At 41.6% G+C, this 17,121-nt stretch overlaps 1 protein-coding gene across 1 annotated transcript in view; it reads right to left on the reverse strand.

Annotated features, from left to right (window-relative positions):
* The window catches only part of KCP (kielin cysteine rich BMP regulator), a 265,538-nt gene that overhangs the window by 42,483 nt on the left and 205,934 nt on the right, over positions 1 to 17,121 (reverse strand). Inside the window, exons 20-33 of the mRNA XM_073579223.1 lie at positions 16,676 to 16,766; positions 16,469 to 16,568; positions 16,194 to 16,279; positions 12,671 to 12,764; positions 12,415 to 12,567; positions 11,228 to 11,334; positions 11,008 to 11,101; positions 10,724 to 10,897; positions 10,121 to 10,203; positions 9,756 to 9,849; positions 9,310 to 9,492; positions 4,041 to 4,211; positions 3,574 to 3,750; positions 1,492 to 1,577 (exon numbers count right to left, since the gene is read on the reverse strand). Coding sequence (XP_073435324.1) covers positions 1,492 to 1,577; positions 3,574 to 3,750; positions 4,041 to 4,211; positions 9,310 to 9,492; positions 9,756 to 9,849; positions 10,121 to 10,203; positions 10,724 to 10,897; positions 11,008 to 11,101; positions 11,228 to 11,334; positions 12,415 to 12,567; positions 12,671 to 12,764; positions 16,194 to 16,279; positions 16,469 to 16,568; positions 16,676 to 16,766 — 1,693 coding nt within the window. The remainder of the gene's footprint in view (positions 1 to 1,491; positions 1,578 to 3,573; positions 3,751 to 4,040; positions 4,212 to 9,309; positions 9,493 to 9,755; positions 9,850 to 10,120; positions 10,204 to 10,723; positions 10,898 to 11,007; positions 11,102 to 11,227; positions 11,335 to 12,414; positions 12,568 to 12,670; positions 12,765 to 16,193; positions 16,280 to 16,468; positions 16,569 to 16,675; positions 16,767 to 17,121) is intronic.

Below are 17,121 nucleotides of genomic sequence, written 5' to 3' on the forward strand. Positions count from 1 at the left end.
AAATGCCAATGTTACATACAATACCTAATTAAGACATTTGATAATATGTTTTATTGATATTAACATTATAATATTGTGTTAGAAAACCTTGGTTCATTGTCCATGGATTTATAAAATGTCGGTCAGTATAAGAAACCATATAAAAGTATGCAATTCCCTTTTTAAAATCTTCAGTTCTCATACAGTTATAGCTCCCTTGATTTTTTTTTTTACTACATATTAATCTACGTATAACAAATATGTATAATATGCTAATGGTCATTCTATGGGAACACAGAGGAGAGAGGTCAGGGGTGGACATAGGCAATTGTTCTCCACTGTTTTACAGACAAGGATGGCCTCCACCATTAACCCACTTTGCTCATTTCAGTTCCAGGTTATTGTTTAGATTCCAAAAAGAGGCATTTGTTATATCTATCTAAAAGATGAAAAGCTGAAGTAGCACTGTACTAGGAAAAAGTGCAAAGGCTTCAATCAAGTCCGCATATCAACAAAATTTCAAAAATGGCAGCACTCCAAAATCCAAATCAAGCAATAAGTTGTGCCCTTATTAAGCCATGTGGTTACAACAATGTTTCAGTCCCTGCAGGAACCTTTTTCACGTCTGTATGTTCTATCTATCTAGAAAAACAGGCTTTCCTTGAGATCTGCTCAATAATCTTTAGACAGCCCAGAACAGATGGAAGCATATTCATGTGGTTTTCTCCTTTGATCTTTCTCCATACCACCCATAGACAGGAGAAAGGGCCAGTTGGGTGACCACCTGTGTCATGAGGAGTTGCATTAAGGAGTCTTGTAGTCTTGGTTCTAGTGTGCCACTTAGAACATTATCTGACCCTGGAGGCAGTACATAAAGCAAGAATTCAGGAAATATCATAAAGATAAACCCTTTGTCATGTACAGCCTCTCAGGAGCATACTAATATACAAACATACACATGCAACAGCGCTATTGCCCTACATGAAGCCAGCCTCCGTCAGGAAAGATGCTCTACTAATAAGTAAAGCATACTCCCTTACCGTTTAGGAATTACTCAGCAGGTCTCAGAGATAGTCGTTCCAAATAAATTTGAGTTTCTGCTGGGTCATGCCACAAATATTGTGAAAAGACATCAAATAATGTTTAAATATCATGGATTCCAAATAGTGAACTCTGGTGAGCTTGATAAACTCTCTCTATCTGAAGCGGTAGTTTATTGGTGCATATTAAAGACCGCTTTGTTGGGACAACATGAAGAGATGCTTCCCATGTACCCTGAGCTAGCAGGTTCTTGTCAGTTCTTCAAAAGGAGCTTATCTTTGTTTTTTAGGGCAGTTCGGAATTTCCCTCTGGCTTTAAAATTATTGTTAAAATGAAAACACGGTGCTATTTCATGAGAAGTAAAAAGAAGTCGGGGAGGAGGGTATCCCACCAGAGTAAGCTTGCATCTGCTTTCTATGACGGGATGAGGCAATACACATTCCTTCTAGTATGTTTGACTTCTAAACTCACCCTACAAGTACATTCCGAGCACGCCGTGTTTGAGGGGTCAGGGATAGTTTGACCGTTAATCAGTTCCACGCCGTTATATGAACATCCTGTTATGGAGGAAATGAAAGGACATCAGGCAAAAACAAAAAAATAGATTAGTAAGATGCAGTCGTAATAAACTATAAGGAAATAAAATAGGAGCAAGGGAGGTAAAGCAAGTATTGGGCTCTGGTAACTGTCTGTCTGATGTGCTTGTATGATATCCTTATACTATATACGATATACTGTAAATGAAATATATTATACATTATATATATATACACTCACTGGCCACTTTATTAGGTACACCTGTCCAACTGTGTGTTAAGACTTAATTTCTAATCAGCCAATCACATGGCGGCAACTCAGTGCATTTAGGCATGTAGACATGGTCAAGACAATCTCCTGCAGTTCAAACCGAGCATCAGTATGGGGAAGAAAGGTGATTTGAGTGCCTTTGAACGTGGCATGATTGTTGGTGCCAGAAGGGCTGGTCTGAGTATTTCAGAAACTGCTGATCTACTGGGATTTTCACGCACAACCATCACTAGGGTTTACAGAGAATGGTCCGAAAAAGAAAAAAAATCCAGTGAGCGGCAGTTCTGTGGCCGGAAATGCCTTGTTGATGCCAGAGGTCAGAGGAGAATGGGCATACTGGTTCGAGCTGATAGAAAGGCAACAGTGACTCAAATTGCCACCCGTTACAACCAAGGTAGGCAGAAGAGCATCTCTGAACGCACAGTGCGTCGAACTTTGAGGCAGATGGGCTACAGCAGCAGAAGACCACACTGGGTACCACTCCTCTCAGCTAAGAACAGGCATCTGATGGCTACTTTCAGCAGGATAATGCGCCATGTCATAAAGCTCGAATCATCTCAGATTGGTTTCTTGAACATGACAAAGAGTTCACTGTACTCAAATGGCCTCCTCAGTCACCAGATCTCAATCCAATAGAGCATCTTTGGGATGTGGTGGAACGGGAGATTCGCATCAGGGATGTGCAGCCGACAAATCTGCGCCAACTGTGTGATGCCATCATGTCAATATGGTCCAAAATCTCTGAGGAATGCTTCCAGCACCTTGTTGAATCTCTGCCACGAAGAATTGAGGCAGTTCTGAAGGCAAAAGGGGGTCCAACCCGTTACTAGCATGGTGTACCTAATAAAGTGGCCAGTGAGTGTATATACAGTGCATATATATATATATATATATATATATATATATACTGTATATGCTAAATTTCCAATCACAGTTAGAGATATCCTTGAAAAGACCATGTTGGTTGAAATGTTGGATTTTGTTTCTACATTCACGTGTCCGATATAATAAATTGCACTTCAGCATCAAAGAACCTACAGTCTACTTCTTCAGTGCCAGGGTATTTATTTCTTGCCAGGTTACTTACCTTTTCAATCTCACATATGTCTCCAAAAGAAACAACTGCGAGATATTCTAGACAGAAAAACAGCATTTCAGGCCATGTCACTATTTGTGGAAACATTGCCCCTCAATTCATGAAAGCTGTTACACCAGAAAACTGGTGTAAAACGCTTTGTAAAGTTGCCAAAGCTTTGCCGTCAGGATGGGGGCACAGCAATGCAACTGGCAAATTCATGACCAGACATACTGTACCTTACACCAGAAATCTTACTTCACTCAATAACTGGCAAGGTACATGGAGCTACTTCTAAGATGTGCCTGATCTACGACTTGGCGTGCGCCTTTTAATGAATCAGGTGTCACTTACTGACCCACACCACTTCATTAACCAGGGGTGGAATAAGTGGCACCTGATTCACTCTCAATAATTAGGGGACATTAGGTTTTTTTTCCTGAGGTGTCTGCACCAATATACCCCATAGCGAACTGCTATGCTAATTGCATTTTTGGTGAGGATTTGTGAAAAGTTGCCATTGTGGGCTGTTCTGGATATTACTAGGGAGTAGATCTGAACAACTGACACTCTTGCTATCTTAATCATGTAACATTAGGTGTAATAGGAACAGACTGCAATCTCTCCTTTCTGTTAGTTGGGTGCTCAGTGGTTGTGAACATATTACCCACCATCACAGGCCGGACAGCATTTCCCTGGAGGGGTGCTGGGGTGGGTGCACCCAGCTTTATAGCAAGGCTTTTTATTGCAGGTGACAAATCCATCAGCGCAGACACACCGACTGCAAGAATCTTGTGGTGATGAAAACTCCTGACCGTTCAGGTACACCTGCCCCAGATACTGGCAATCTGTGGAGTAATTTACCACATTTTATTCTAATTCCTAGAATACTAAGGTGATTTTATTTACATGCTGGATGTTAATATGTAAAGCAAATTTCTTCTGAAATGTACAGTTTTCTGCACACATGAGCCAGAGAGCATATTACTTAAAGAGATATTCACATAAACGACATATATGACAAATCTACGAATAAATATCTTTCTGACATTTATGATGTATTTATGGAATATGCCATAAATATCTGATATAGGACAACCCGTTTAAGTTTAGTTAAAGGCATTTTTGTATTATTCACCTTGGCACTCCTTGCAGCATGGACCAGCAGCTGGGTAGGGACAGTTCAATAATGGACAAGTTTTAGGCTCACAATTCACACTACCTTCCCAGCAAACACACACCGAGCAGGGATCTGAGGGTTGGGCGAACTGTTCTCCATTAGCAAGTTCTTTTCCAGACAGAAAACATCCTGAAAATAAATAACAGAAAGATATATGAAAAAAATATACAGTAAAATCTTTAATTCTATTACTTTCAAGTCTAAAACATAGTAATACCAGAATTTAGAATATGGAGTGGGGTGTTTAATACTGTGCTTATCATGGATGCAGGGATGGAATATTTTCACACATCTTTGCTTTAAGAGCAGTTAAGGCCCTTTTACATTTAGCGATGCACCAGCGATCCCGACCAGGATACGACCCGGTCAGGATCGCTGGTGCATCACTAAATGATCGCTAGTGAGCTGCCACACAGGAAGATCTCACAGCGATGCAGCAGCGATACAGCGGACGATACTTACCTTTCAGACGCGGCGATCCTGACGTCCTCCCGCCCGCATCCACACGTCGCTCGTCGGCGCCAGCAGGAAGCGCCCGACGAGAAATGGAGCTGGCCGATCTCGCGCGATCAGCGACAGACAGCGGGGGAGCCGGTTGGAGGTAAGTATAACACATAGCGATATCACTAGCAATATCGCTATAACGTCACAAAATCGGTGACATTATAGCGATATTGCTAGCGATATCGGTATGTGTAAAACTCCCTTTAGTTCTAGTAACTAAGAGGAATATACTTAGATACAGTGCCTTGCGAAAGTATTCGGCCCCCTGGAACTTTTCAACCTTTTCCCACATATCATGCTTCAAACATAAGGATATCAAATGTAAATTTTTGGTGAAGAATAAACAACAAGTGGGACACAATTGTGAAGTTGAGCGAAATTTATTGGTTATTTTAAATTTTTGTGGAAATTCAAAAACTGAAAAGTGGGGCGTGCAATATTATGCTGCCCCTTTACTTTCAGTGCAGCAAACTCACTCCAGAAGTTCATTGTGGATCTCTGAATGATCCAATGTTGTCCTAAATGACTAATGATGATAAATATAATCCACCTGCGTGTAATCAAGTCTCCGTATAAATGCACCTGCTCTGTGATAGTCTCAGGGTTCTGTTTGAAGCACAGAGAGCATCATGAAGACCAAGGAGCACAACAGGCAGGTCCGTGATACTGTTGTGGAGAAGTTTAAAGTCGGATTTGGATACAAAATTATTTCCAAAACTTTAAAGGGAATCTGTCACCCATTTTTAGTGATATCATGTAAAAATATCATTCAATTCTGTGTCACAAAAGGATTATATTAGTACTTTTGATCCCCCCTGACCCCGCACCTTTGATGCATAAATACCTTTTTAATCACTCTTCCGATGTATGTAAATCGCCGCTGTCCGGTCCAATGGGCGTAGCTTATTCTCCTTCCCCCCCACCTTGGCTTGCTGGACGTAATTTCATGTGTGAATATCATAGATGCCATTGTGTTTTCGCGCCTGCGCATTGATAAGGCCGCTCGCGCTTGCGCAGTATGCTTTGCCCAACTGTGGGCAAAGCATATAATCACTACTGCGCATGAGCAGGTATTTTTCCCTGCCGTCTATGACCCGAAAGTCTTCACATGCAAGAGACGCTCTTCCTGGATGCCGGATACTTGAGAAAAGGCCTGAGCAGTGCGTTCAGTAGATGATTTTCTTCCTCAGGTTCTGGGGTAATGCGCTCTGCTCAGGCCTTTTCTCAGGTATCCGGCAGGGTCTCAGGGGAGATCAAAAGTGCTAATATAATCCTTTTGTGACACAGAATTGAATGATGTCTTTACATGATATCACTAAAAATGGGTGACAGATTTCCTTTAAACATCCCAAGGAGCACTGTGCAAGCGATCATATTGAAATGGAAGGAGTATCATACCACTGCAAATCTACCAAGACCCAGCCGTCCCTCAAAACTTCCATCTCAAACAAGGAGAAGACTGATCAGAGATGCAACCAAGAGGCCCATGATCACTCTGGATGAACTGCAGAGATCTACAGCTGAGGTGGGACAGTCTGTCCATAGGACAACTATCAGTCGTACACTGCACAAATCTGGCCTTTATGGAAGAGTGGCAAGAAGAAAGCCATTTCTCAAAAATATCCATAAAAAGTGTTGTTTAAAGTTCCAGGGAGCTGAATACTTTTGCAAGGCACTGTATGCGGGGCCAATATTAACTAAACTTTTCAAGAGATCTGTCAACACAAAATGATGGTTCAAACCTAGCACATAAGTGTGGTTTATCTTTTGCATGACTGAGCATGATAGTGCTTCTTCCCACTGTGAAGCAGTGAGGGGAATTCTATGCAAGGGACAGTATGTATCCCCCAGGATGCGCATAGAAGCGTATTGAGGCTGCTGGATTGCATTGCAGTCACAGGCATAGCTGTGGGTGCAGTGCAGAATGAAAGTAAGTGTGGACTTGGTCAAGCTATTTGACCAAGGCAGATTTAAGAAAACCTGGCATGGGCTTTTATTTTATGGAGTAAACTTGTAATAACGTGCAGGAGGAATATATGTCACCACGGAGCAGGCAGACCAACAGTAAAAGGGGAGGTTTATTTACAGGGAGAATATCTGGTGAACATATAATATAACAGAGAAAATGCTGTAACAGGTGATATCAGAGACTGAAAAAATAACAGAAGTGCAAAACAACAGACAGTTATTCTCTTATGGGGATGAAACATCAGTTCCTGGAGATCTTGCTTGTAGTGATCAGTTTTCTCCCACGTAGGCACCCAGGCACCAGGGGTGCTTGATGTCGTCTGTCTCTGGGGTCCTAGGTATAGTCCAACTGGCGTATGGGGGGTTAACGTGAGAGCGCAAGGGGTATGCGGATAGCGGTATCCCCCTGTATGCAAGGTTCTTCCCTCTGTTGCGGCAGCGGTGTTCCCTCACCAGGGTCAGGGGCTCTGCCTGGGATAGTCTCTCTTGGCAGGTCGTTGTCACGTTACAGTATGTTCCTCGGTCACAGGGAAGCGTCTCAGGATAAAGCAGGGTCTCACTGCAGGGGAGCGTCTTAAGGCGCGCAGTCTGTCGGTGTGACAAAGTCTCTAACAGGAGGGGAGCGACCAGGACTCCAGGCGGTGCAGTGACAGGCTTCTCGTACTCAGTGCTCACTGCCTGTGTCTGCGGTCCCTCAGTGTTAAGTCGCTGCGCCTGTCTCCTGTCCTCTCCTCTGTCAGCATCCTCTCTGCTCCTGTCCCTGCGCTGCTCTGCTGAAAGCGCGCCCAATTCTCCCGCTCTCGGTCCTGCCCTCTTCCTGTTCTTGGTGCTCGCACAGTCCACTAAAGCATCCCCCGGGGAACCTAATGCCCTGCTCGATGGTTCCGGGCACGGAGCTAGGAAGGCAACTCCCCCTCAGCTCCTTCAGTGCTTCACCCCCTTACAAACTACAGGATGGTAGTGGGGTGATTCACTCCCTCCTGCCAGGTCTTACACGTGGCCCATGGCCACAGATCCCAATCAAAGCCCTGCAGCAAAAGTTTGGGTGTGTCACCGTTGGTTTGCAAGCTGCAGAGCAGGAGGCTCTGCAACACCCGCCTTGTGTGTGAAGTCAATACAGAGCCAAGGGAAGCACACACCTGGTGCCCCCTCAGCATGACACAGTAGTGCAGTTCTCGGATACGGACTGTTTTCACGCCCCGGCTGCAATCCGGAGGATAACGTTTGCTTCTTTATTTGTGAGTTTTGGACAATAAAGACATTTGCATTGAACTTCACTGGGTCACAGCCTCATTATTGCACTGTGACAATACCGCCCCACTACACCACCTACTTATTTTCCATCTATCTATGCCTTTCTGTGACTTCTGTAAAACCAGAGATATATAGATAAAGCACTAGACAGTTTCCATTACAAACTGACATAAATCTCACCAAAAATAAACTGAAATATAAAGCAATAGGTGAAATATAAAATATAACCTTTAATCAGTCAATTAAAAGTACTAATCATGTGTCACCCTGTGAAAATAAAAAACAGCATGCAGCTGCTTATCAAGCATATAGGCCTTCACTTAAAAAAGAGAAAAAGGCCAAACCTGAATAAGAGAATATAGATGGTCACCCAGAAATTTCTTATAAAGGTGAACAAAAACATCTAAAGGGTACAGCAATTGAGATCACTTTACTCATAAATGCCATAACCCATTTGCATATATATATATATATATATATAAAAAATTCATGCAGTTTTGCCAAAAAGGTCACTAAGGACCAAAAATTGACAGTCAGGTGAGAATAATAATAAAAAGGAACAGTCTCACCAAATAGACAAGTGAGTCAGGAGTCCGGGAAGATCCTCTGTTCAATCCAACTGGAGGATACAATGAGGGAAGACAATACCCTGTCACATTCCTAACACCTGATATCGGCTAAACCCCAGACTCCTGCCCTAACAAGAGCAGTCCACAGCTGACCCTAACAACACATGCCCTGCACTTTCCCTGAGGCGATGCCCCGACGCGTTTCATCCAAGTACAATCTTCCGGGGACTAAACTTGTAAAGTGCCATAGTGCTAATGATGAGAGGAAACCTTCCACTCCCTATGCTGTCCTGGGAAATTTGGCAAAATTGCATGAATTTTTTTTTTTATATATATATATATATATATATATATATATATATATGCAAATGGGTTATGGCATTTATGAGTTAAGTGATCTCAATTGCTGTACCCTTTAGATGTTTTTGTTCACCTTTATAAGAAATTTCTGGGTGACCATCTATATTCTCTTATTCAGGTTTGGCCTTTTTCTCTTTTTTCAAGTGAAGGCCTATATGCTTGATAAGCAACTGCATGCTGTTTTTTATTTTCACAGGGTGACACATGATTAGTACTTTTAATTGACTGATTAAAGGTTATATTTTATATTTCACCTATTGCTTTAAAACCAGAGATGTCAATCACAGAAGAGATGAATTGAGATTGATGGAAAACTAAGGCCTCACTAAGACGTCCATGCAAATCAGTCTGAGTAATGATTGGCCGCAGGTCTCCCGATCCGAGTGTGACATCTCCATGTATTTCTATGATTTGTCATGCTCAAGTTGGGAGATCTGTGATCTTGGAAGGATTTGCACGAACATCTGAATGAGCTATAATTGGGAAGGTGCACTGAATTGCTTGGCAGGCTCTCTTTAATCATATTTTTGCACACAGAAAATAAAAATTCTCATTGTCTAGATAAGAAATACCATCACATGATCGGCAACAGTCTCCTTTAAGCGGGTGAGTGCAAGCTATAGGGGCACAGGGCTTGCGCTGACAGGTAATTGTGCCATTGTTACACATACAGTCACGACATTTATCAGATGGATCATAGAATCGCTGCGTGTGTCTGTAAGTGACTCCAGAGTAAGGGCAGTCAGCTGGTGGGACTGTGAAGACAAAAAACCAAAAACATGATTTTAAAATGTTCAAAATACTAACTATTCAAATTCCCTAATAATTTTTATCAACTTTTTTGATTGTAATAAATTTTTCAAACATAAAGAGGCAAACTGTTGTCTTTTAGGATTTAGATTTGTTAATATGTATGAAGTATAATATTCATATAAGAGTAATATCATTTCACTAGTGAATGCATGACCATATCTTTATAGCTGTGCTGCTTTTGACCTAATTCTATATCCTTCCTTACCTGGACACTGTGGACAGCACTCTCCTTGGACTGGGAATGGGTCGGTGCAGACAACAGGTGGGCATCGTTTTGTAAGGCACTGCACATTACCATTCTGCAGGTATATACACAAATGAAAAAAGGATTTAAATACAAGCACGGTGGAAAAGCGGAATCAGGCACATTTTGATTGATAAGATCAGCTGTCATGTGAAGGAAAAGGTGCGGGCTCATCGCCGGAGCCCGCACCAAACAAGGGGAAGCACCCTATGACAGACACTGCACGTCGTTGGGTGTTAAGGAGTTAAAGATAAATAAAAAGGCAATAGTGGAACAACGCTGAAGCAGAGGGAAGGTGGAAGGATACTAAAAAGACCAATACTTACAATGCAGTGACACTGTCTACACTTGTCTGTAGGATGCGGAAAGTCTGCACCATTAGGATATTCCTTTCCAGCATAGTTACAACCTGTGAAAGATTGGCACAAAGTCACAATAACACCCAAGAAATGCCATCTCCGTGTATTTATGCATCTACTATGATTTTCTCACTCATTTCCTTTCTTTTTCACTGAAATACCATGTTTCTTTAATAAGGAAATTTCCTCCATATTTATAAACCAGGAAACCACCAGTTATTATTGGTTCCTTTCCTGAATTCCTCGTAACATTTTTATTTCTATCACTATGGTCCAGAATAATAACGTGGCCTTCTTCATAATGGAGGAGAGATGACCGTCACATTCTCGATGAGAAATTCTCTATAAGCCTTTATTGACGCCCGCAGCATGATGTAACATTTCGACTCTAGATAGGTTGGTAAAACCCTATCCTGGTTTGAAGACCCATGCAGATAATGTGTCTGCCCTTCTTCACACCCACAGTGTTAAAAATGTCTTTGCTGCAAGTTATTTACAGAAAGGTGCTTAAATATATTCTATTTCACTCAGGTTCATGTAAATCAGAACATATCTAGCAACTAAGCTCACCATTGCAATTATTGTTACAGCAGGACCCTGGCAATGGGTATGAACACAGAGGCCCTGGACATCCTCGGTCAGCACAGGTCACATGCCCATTATGGCACCCACATTCTTGGCACTGATTGTCTGGGTTGGAAAACTGTTCTCCATCCAGGAAAATATTATCAAGATATCTGCAATCTGAGAAGCACCAGCCACCAAATAAAAATGGTTATCAAAAAATGTATCAAATACAAAAAATGAAATACATAAAAGGCATGCTTTCTTATATATGTCACACTGACTCTCACCTGGGCACGTGGCACAGCAGTGGCCTGGCTTTGTTTCTGGTCTGGCACATAACACCAAGGGGCAAACAAGAGGAGTACACTGAACAGTACCATCCTGAACACAAATCAAAGTGTAAGCAATGAATCTGTAGGGTTTATATCCCAGTTTCTCAGACACATTTATCCCCCACAAGGTGGCATATATTCCAAAACAAAGAAAATGAATCATCAACTTTCTCACCTGACAGTGGCAACTCTGGCATGGGTTGTCTGGGTCTGTGAAGTCCTGTCCATTACTGTATAGTCTCTGGTTGTAAGTACATGTATCACACACTGGACAGCACTCACCTAGTGTGAAAGAAAGTACATTAAGGGTGTGTGCACATGCTGTGGATTCTGCTGCGGATCCGCAGCAGTTTTTGCTGCGGTGTACATTAAAATCAATGGAAAATGAAAACCACAGTGCAGATGGTGCAGAATTTTCCGCGCGGATTTGCTGCTGTTTCAAATCCGCAGAAAGAATTGACATAACGAGGCGAGAATAAGGTTCTTATAGGTTTATACTGAGAGATTGTGACCGTTACCTCTGACTTCCGGTCAGTCAGAAGTTATGGTCACAAGATGGCAGCATGAGACTGGAGTGGAGCAGGGAAGAGCTGAAAATGATGGCTGGTAAGTATAATATTTGAAACAGGGATCTTAGATTAGTGGCACCACTCCAGTACTGAAATAGAAAAAACCTTGAAGTGGAGCTTTAAAGCATGCATACTGGATGCTTCTTATTAATGAATGTACAGTAAGATAGTAGCTTATAGACTTGTTCTATTACTTACAAATATATTTACACTAAAAGCCATGGAAGGATCATCATAAGCAGCTTGCAATGATCCCACCAAAATCGTAACAATGAATAAACTATTGGGGTATATGCCCTACAACTCTAAGGCTAGTTTCACACTAGCGTTTATTCCACGCAGCGCACGGCGCCGCTAAGCCCCGCCCCCTGCCGGCTCCCTGCCCGCCCCATCCGGTCATCGCCGCCTACGATCGCACATGGACGCTTGCGATCTGCGCACCCTATCTTTAGCATAGGGTGCGCAGATCGTGCACTGGCCATACGCTAGTAGGATTTTGGCGTGCGCTGCGCACTTTTGAAGGTGCGCCCGTGTGCGCCGAACGCAGCATGTTGCATTTCGGCGCGCTCAGCGCACCTTCATACATCTGAACCGATATAAAAAAGGTATTTATGCATGAAAGGTGCAGGGTCAGGGGGAAGCAAAAGTACTAAGAGAATCCTTATGTGACACACAATTGAATGATGATATTATATGATATCTCAAAAAAGGGGTGACAGATTCCCTTTAAATATAGCTATGCCTCCATATTTATTTGTCTACTGTGGTGTGGTCTTATATATGAGCTATTTACCTTCATTGTGGGTTGGGTGATGACAGGATAGTGGGGGACACTGGCTAACCCCACACACAGTGTCACCATTCAAACAAGCACAAGTGCTACATGGATCACTGTCAGGCTCCCATTCTACACCCTCTACGAACTCCACTCCATCCTGGACACAGACTGAAAAAGGTAGGGATGTAGTCACATTAATCAAATTCCATGTAAAAAAGTGAAGAAAGTAGATGTTAAAGATTTAAAATCCAGTGATTTCTCCGTTGCTTACCTTTGCAGATTGGACAGCACTTATTTGGTTCTCTTACTGGATTGGGGCAGGATATTGGTGGACAGGTCTCTTCTACACAACGGACATTTCCTTTCTGTGACATGAAAGCTGTGTCAGTCAGAAGGCCTACTAGAGGAGATATTAATACTGTAGAAACTTTGGTCATTTTACCTCTAATGTCCCCTGTACTGGGACAACACACCAATAAATAGTTGCCGACACTGCCTACTAAAGAACAGCATGCCAATCAGAGAGATCATGGGGTACGTACTTTTGATGCATAACCCCTCACTGGATAAGCAAATGTAGTTGAGCAAGGAGCACTTCATTAATGAACTAACTACTAATTGAACACATATTGCATTTGGTATCTTCATCCAGAAAATAAGAGCAATCTCTGGATATTTCATGCCATCATATTTTTCATCATATTGAGAAGTTAAACAGATGATTACGGACTCAGTTTGATCTTTGTACCAAGGGGCAATAGCTTTCTCATCTTACATGCATTGGTGACCAGAAAATCTAAATTCAATACCCACTTCAAAACCACTGTATTTATTACAATAGGAGGTATGCATTATAGACAGCATAGATATGTGTAATTTTGGTAGTGTTATTGTAGCTTCTTCATACATGAAGTCTACAGCTTTTATGTAGAGCCTCTCCTTACTTTCAGTGCTGCAGTGGTTTTTATTTTTGCACTGACTGGGAACATAACAGTGGCTCTCAATGGTGACATAAACAGTAGTTATAACATGTCCTTTCAATGACTTTGAATTCAATGTCATTTTCAATGTCTTTGAATTCAATGTCATTGGCGTATTGCTAAGTAAAAGGAAGTGACAATATCCCAGAAAAACCCGTGCTGTTTATCTTTGGTGCAAGGAAGATGACGGGACCATGCGTAAGAGGTAGAGCTGCGGAGGAGAGGGGGTGCAAGTTTGGCTCTAACACCTAGCGTTCCTCAATATAAAGAGTCTGAGCACCAAACCAGAGCAGGTTTTGGCTCCAAAGGAGAAAGCGGTCCAGATGTGCTCAGGATAATACGCTGCAGTCGATGTGTCAAGCCTGATTGAGAAGTCGGTGACAGCAGGCTATTGTCTAGTTAAAAACTGGACCCCAGCATCACGAAGAGAGACCCGGAGTTCAGACCGCGCTGGTCAAGACACAAAGACCCGATTTGCGCCAGTCAAGACCCAGAGTCCAGGTTATGCCAGACAAGACCTGAATCCCAGACCTGTATCAGTCAAGACCCAAAGTCCAGATGATGCCGGTCACGAGCCTACTCTCTTTCCCTCAGACCTGGAAGACACCCGACTTCGATCAAGCACTGAAGATCCATGAGGAGACTCTGCCTGGAAGAGGACACTTGCAGTGGTGAACGTGAGACACAAATGAGCCAGGCCGTCACTTCCAGCACCGACGTACAGTACAGAGGTTGGTCTGGACACAGGCAACAGACAGGGCGGGGGGTCAATTGAAGTGAAGGAGGCCTAACGTGTGTTGTTAAACTTTGTCAGGAGGACTTGCGACATTTTAGGAAGGATCAGAGGCCCCCGCTGGGACCATTGCTACAGGATCAGTCTGCACAGTAGCACCCACAGGATCGAGTATTTACCCCTGTTAGAGGAACATAAGCATAATCCTCAAGAAGCTTCCCTGAACGTTTAAAGAGAACTTTTAGACTTACTCTAGGCTCTGTATAGTATAATTTACCTGTGATACCCCTGTTGTATCTTGTTAACGCTTGTCATAACTATTGCAATTTCCCGCTTTATCTGAGAAAATATATAGCCCATGGATTATCTCGCTTTGTGTTTCTTTGCATCCGACCACCTGCATTACACTAACTTGGACATATAAGAAAAGTATGGCATCTATGATTTCTTTCATACGTAAAAAGAAGGACTGTTTTTCATTCGTGTTTTTTATTCCATTTTCATCAGTGTTAGGTCAGTCTGTCAGTTTTTACAATCAGTGTTTGGTTAGTGATTTTCTCAAATGAAAAAAAAAAAAAACCACAAAGTTTTTCTCGCCCATTACAACATTAATCATGAACAGCACACGAATAGCACATGTATGCAGTTTGCATGCTGTCCATTATTTCCATAGACCCATAGACTTGTATGGATAATTTTGATCCATGACCATGACTCATCAACAATGGAAATTTCTCCATGATATTTTTGGGAACATACAATCCACAAAGAAAACATGGACATGTGAATAGCACCATAAATTTTTAAGGGAGTCTGTCCGCAGGATGTTAACCCTGACCCCATAAGTCTGTATATGTGTATATAGCTCTTTCGCGGACAAAATCAGCAATACCTTTATATGGCCAGTCCATTCTTAGGTTCTTGAGAAATGAATTTTTGAATTAATATGCTAATCATGCCAAAGATATGACGTTTCTATCACTCCAGCTCTATTCCTCACCAAATGCATTCTCCTTCAGCTTATTTGCTTGACCCCAAACAGCATAGTGCCTGTCAGTTAAGCAGGCAGTGTTGGGCAGGAAACAGAGCTGGAGTGATAGATACAAAAATAGTTTTCAGACTCATTTGCATATCAATTCAAACATTGATTTCTCAGTTTGGAGACTGAAATACTGCTGACAGATTCACTATAATAGGTATGTGATATATCCAAGAAAACCACAGATAGAACATTTACGTGATTCAGGGATTTATTTTTTATGACTTTTATGTGCACTTCTGCACACTTTTACAAACGCGGCTTAGAATGTACAAAACCTATTTAACACTTTTGCTTTTTGTGATGAAATTCTATTAAAACAAAGCAAGGTACGCATTCAAGAGTTTCACCCTTTTTAGATATACTGTATGACTGCTACAGATTAACCTGAATTTAAGCAAACACTGTAAAATACATAATTAATCAGTAGAGTATAGATGATACAGTATATGATTAGAAGTTAATGGTCTTTGAAGCAGTTATTGAAAATGCTTTTTACTTCTACCACTTGCATATAGATTTAGGTATAGGAACAATGGGGGTGATTTATCAAGATTGGTGTTTCATATGTCAGTCTTGAACGAAAATCCTTCTGGACTAAGTTAGCTAAATGTATTAGGATGCACACACCTGTTATTACATTCTATACATCTGTAGTCTGTACATACCTTAGAAAATGAAGTCAATGCTTGATATGTATTGACATAAATTTCAGTTACAATGTATGCCAATTCTCTAGAATGCATCATAGTAAATTTGCTGTGTGGCAGTTTATCATACCCCTTTGGTTAAAGTCTACTTATTTTTGAGAAAAAGTAATGGGGTTGGCAAAAAAATGTCAGCATTTTTGCTCACATACCCATTGTTCCAAAAATAGCTTTTTTAAGCAAAAGAAATTGGATTAGAGGAATGATGAATTCCTCACTAATTTGTATCAGACTTTATAGATAAGAGAAATAACAGGTCATGCAGTTCTCCTCCTGGATACTAGAAGCTACAATGTACGTTATTTTGGATACTAAAGCATTACAGCTATACTCACTGTACAGGTGCATTGGAGACAGGGTCCATGTCCCGGGGGTTGGAATGATTGTCCATCAGAATATATTCTTCGCTCAAAGTCACACACTGTAAAATGAACATAACACCCTGTGTTTTTTACTGCATAAATTCATACATTACCAACCTCTACAACTATTACCCTCACAGTCAGTTTATACATGAAATTTTTTTGAACTCAAATAATATTGATGTTCATTTCCATCTAATTTTTTTGACCTTACATTTGTCCTCCTGCTCTAACAGCTTTTATTTTACCTTCACAACTTGGACAACATTTTCCAACAACTTTGCCAGGGTGACTGCATTGTTGATTAGGGCACCGTCTATCTAGATGGTCACAGGACACCTCTCCTGCCTTAAAAAAAATCATACAGCAATCAGTAGTTTATTGTTAACAGAAATCATATTGTAAAAATCATTCTAGTAATTTATGAATGTTGAAAAAGAATATGCCATACTCACAGAGCAAGTACAGCTGAGGCAGGGGTCATGAGAAGCTGTAAAAATGTCTCCTTCTGCATATGAACGGGAATCAAACTCGCATCCCTCACACCTAATCAGAGACAGCAATGGTTGGTTTGGCAGAATTTACGAGTATATTCACAGATGACAAATTTGTTGCAGAACTTTCTGTGACCGTTCACTCATCTGAACGTAGCTTGCAGAAATCCAAGCACATGCTGCAGAAACAGCACCATTCAGAAAAATGAAATGGTAATAATAAGCCAAAATAGGGATTTCTACTGAGAAAAGGAGATTTTTGTGTACTCACCGTAAAATCTCTTTCTCTTAGCCTTTAATTGGGGGACACAGAACCGTGGGTGTTATGCTGCTGTCCACTAGGAGGCGACATTATGCATAATCTGAAAAAGATTAACTTTGGCTCCTCCTCTGCAGTATACACCCCT

The sequence above is a fragment of the Dendrobates tinctorius genome, unplaced genomic scaffold (genome assembly GCF_039654945.1).
Source record: "Dendrobates tinctorius isolate UK_male_01 unplaced genomic scaffold, ASM3965494v1 ptg000062l, whole genome shotgun sequence".
NCBI classification, from domain to species: Eukaryota; Metazoa; Chordata; class Amphibia; order Anura; family Dendrobatidae; genus Dendrobates; species Dendrobates tinctorius.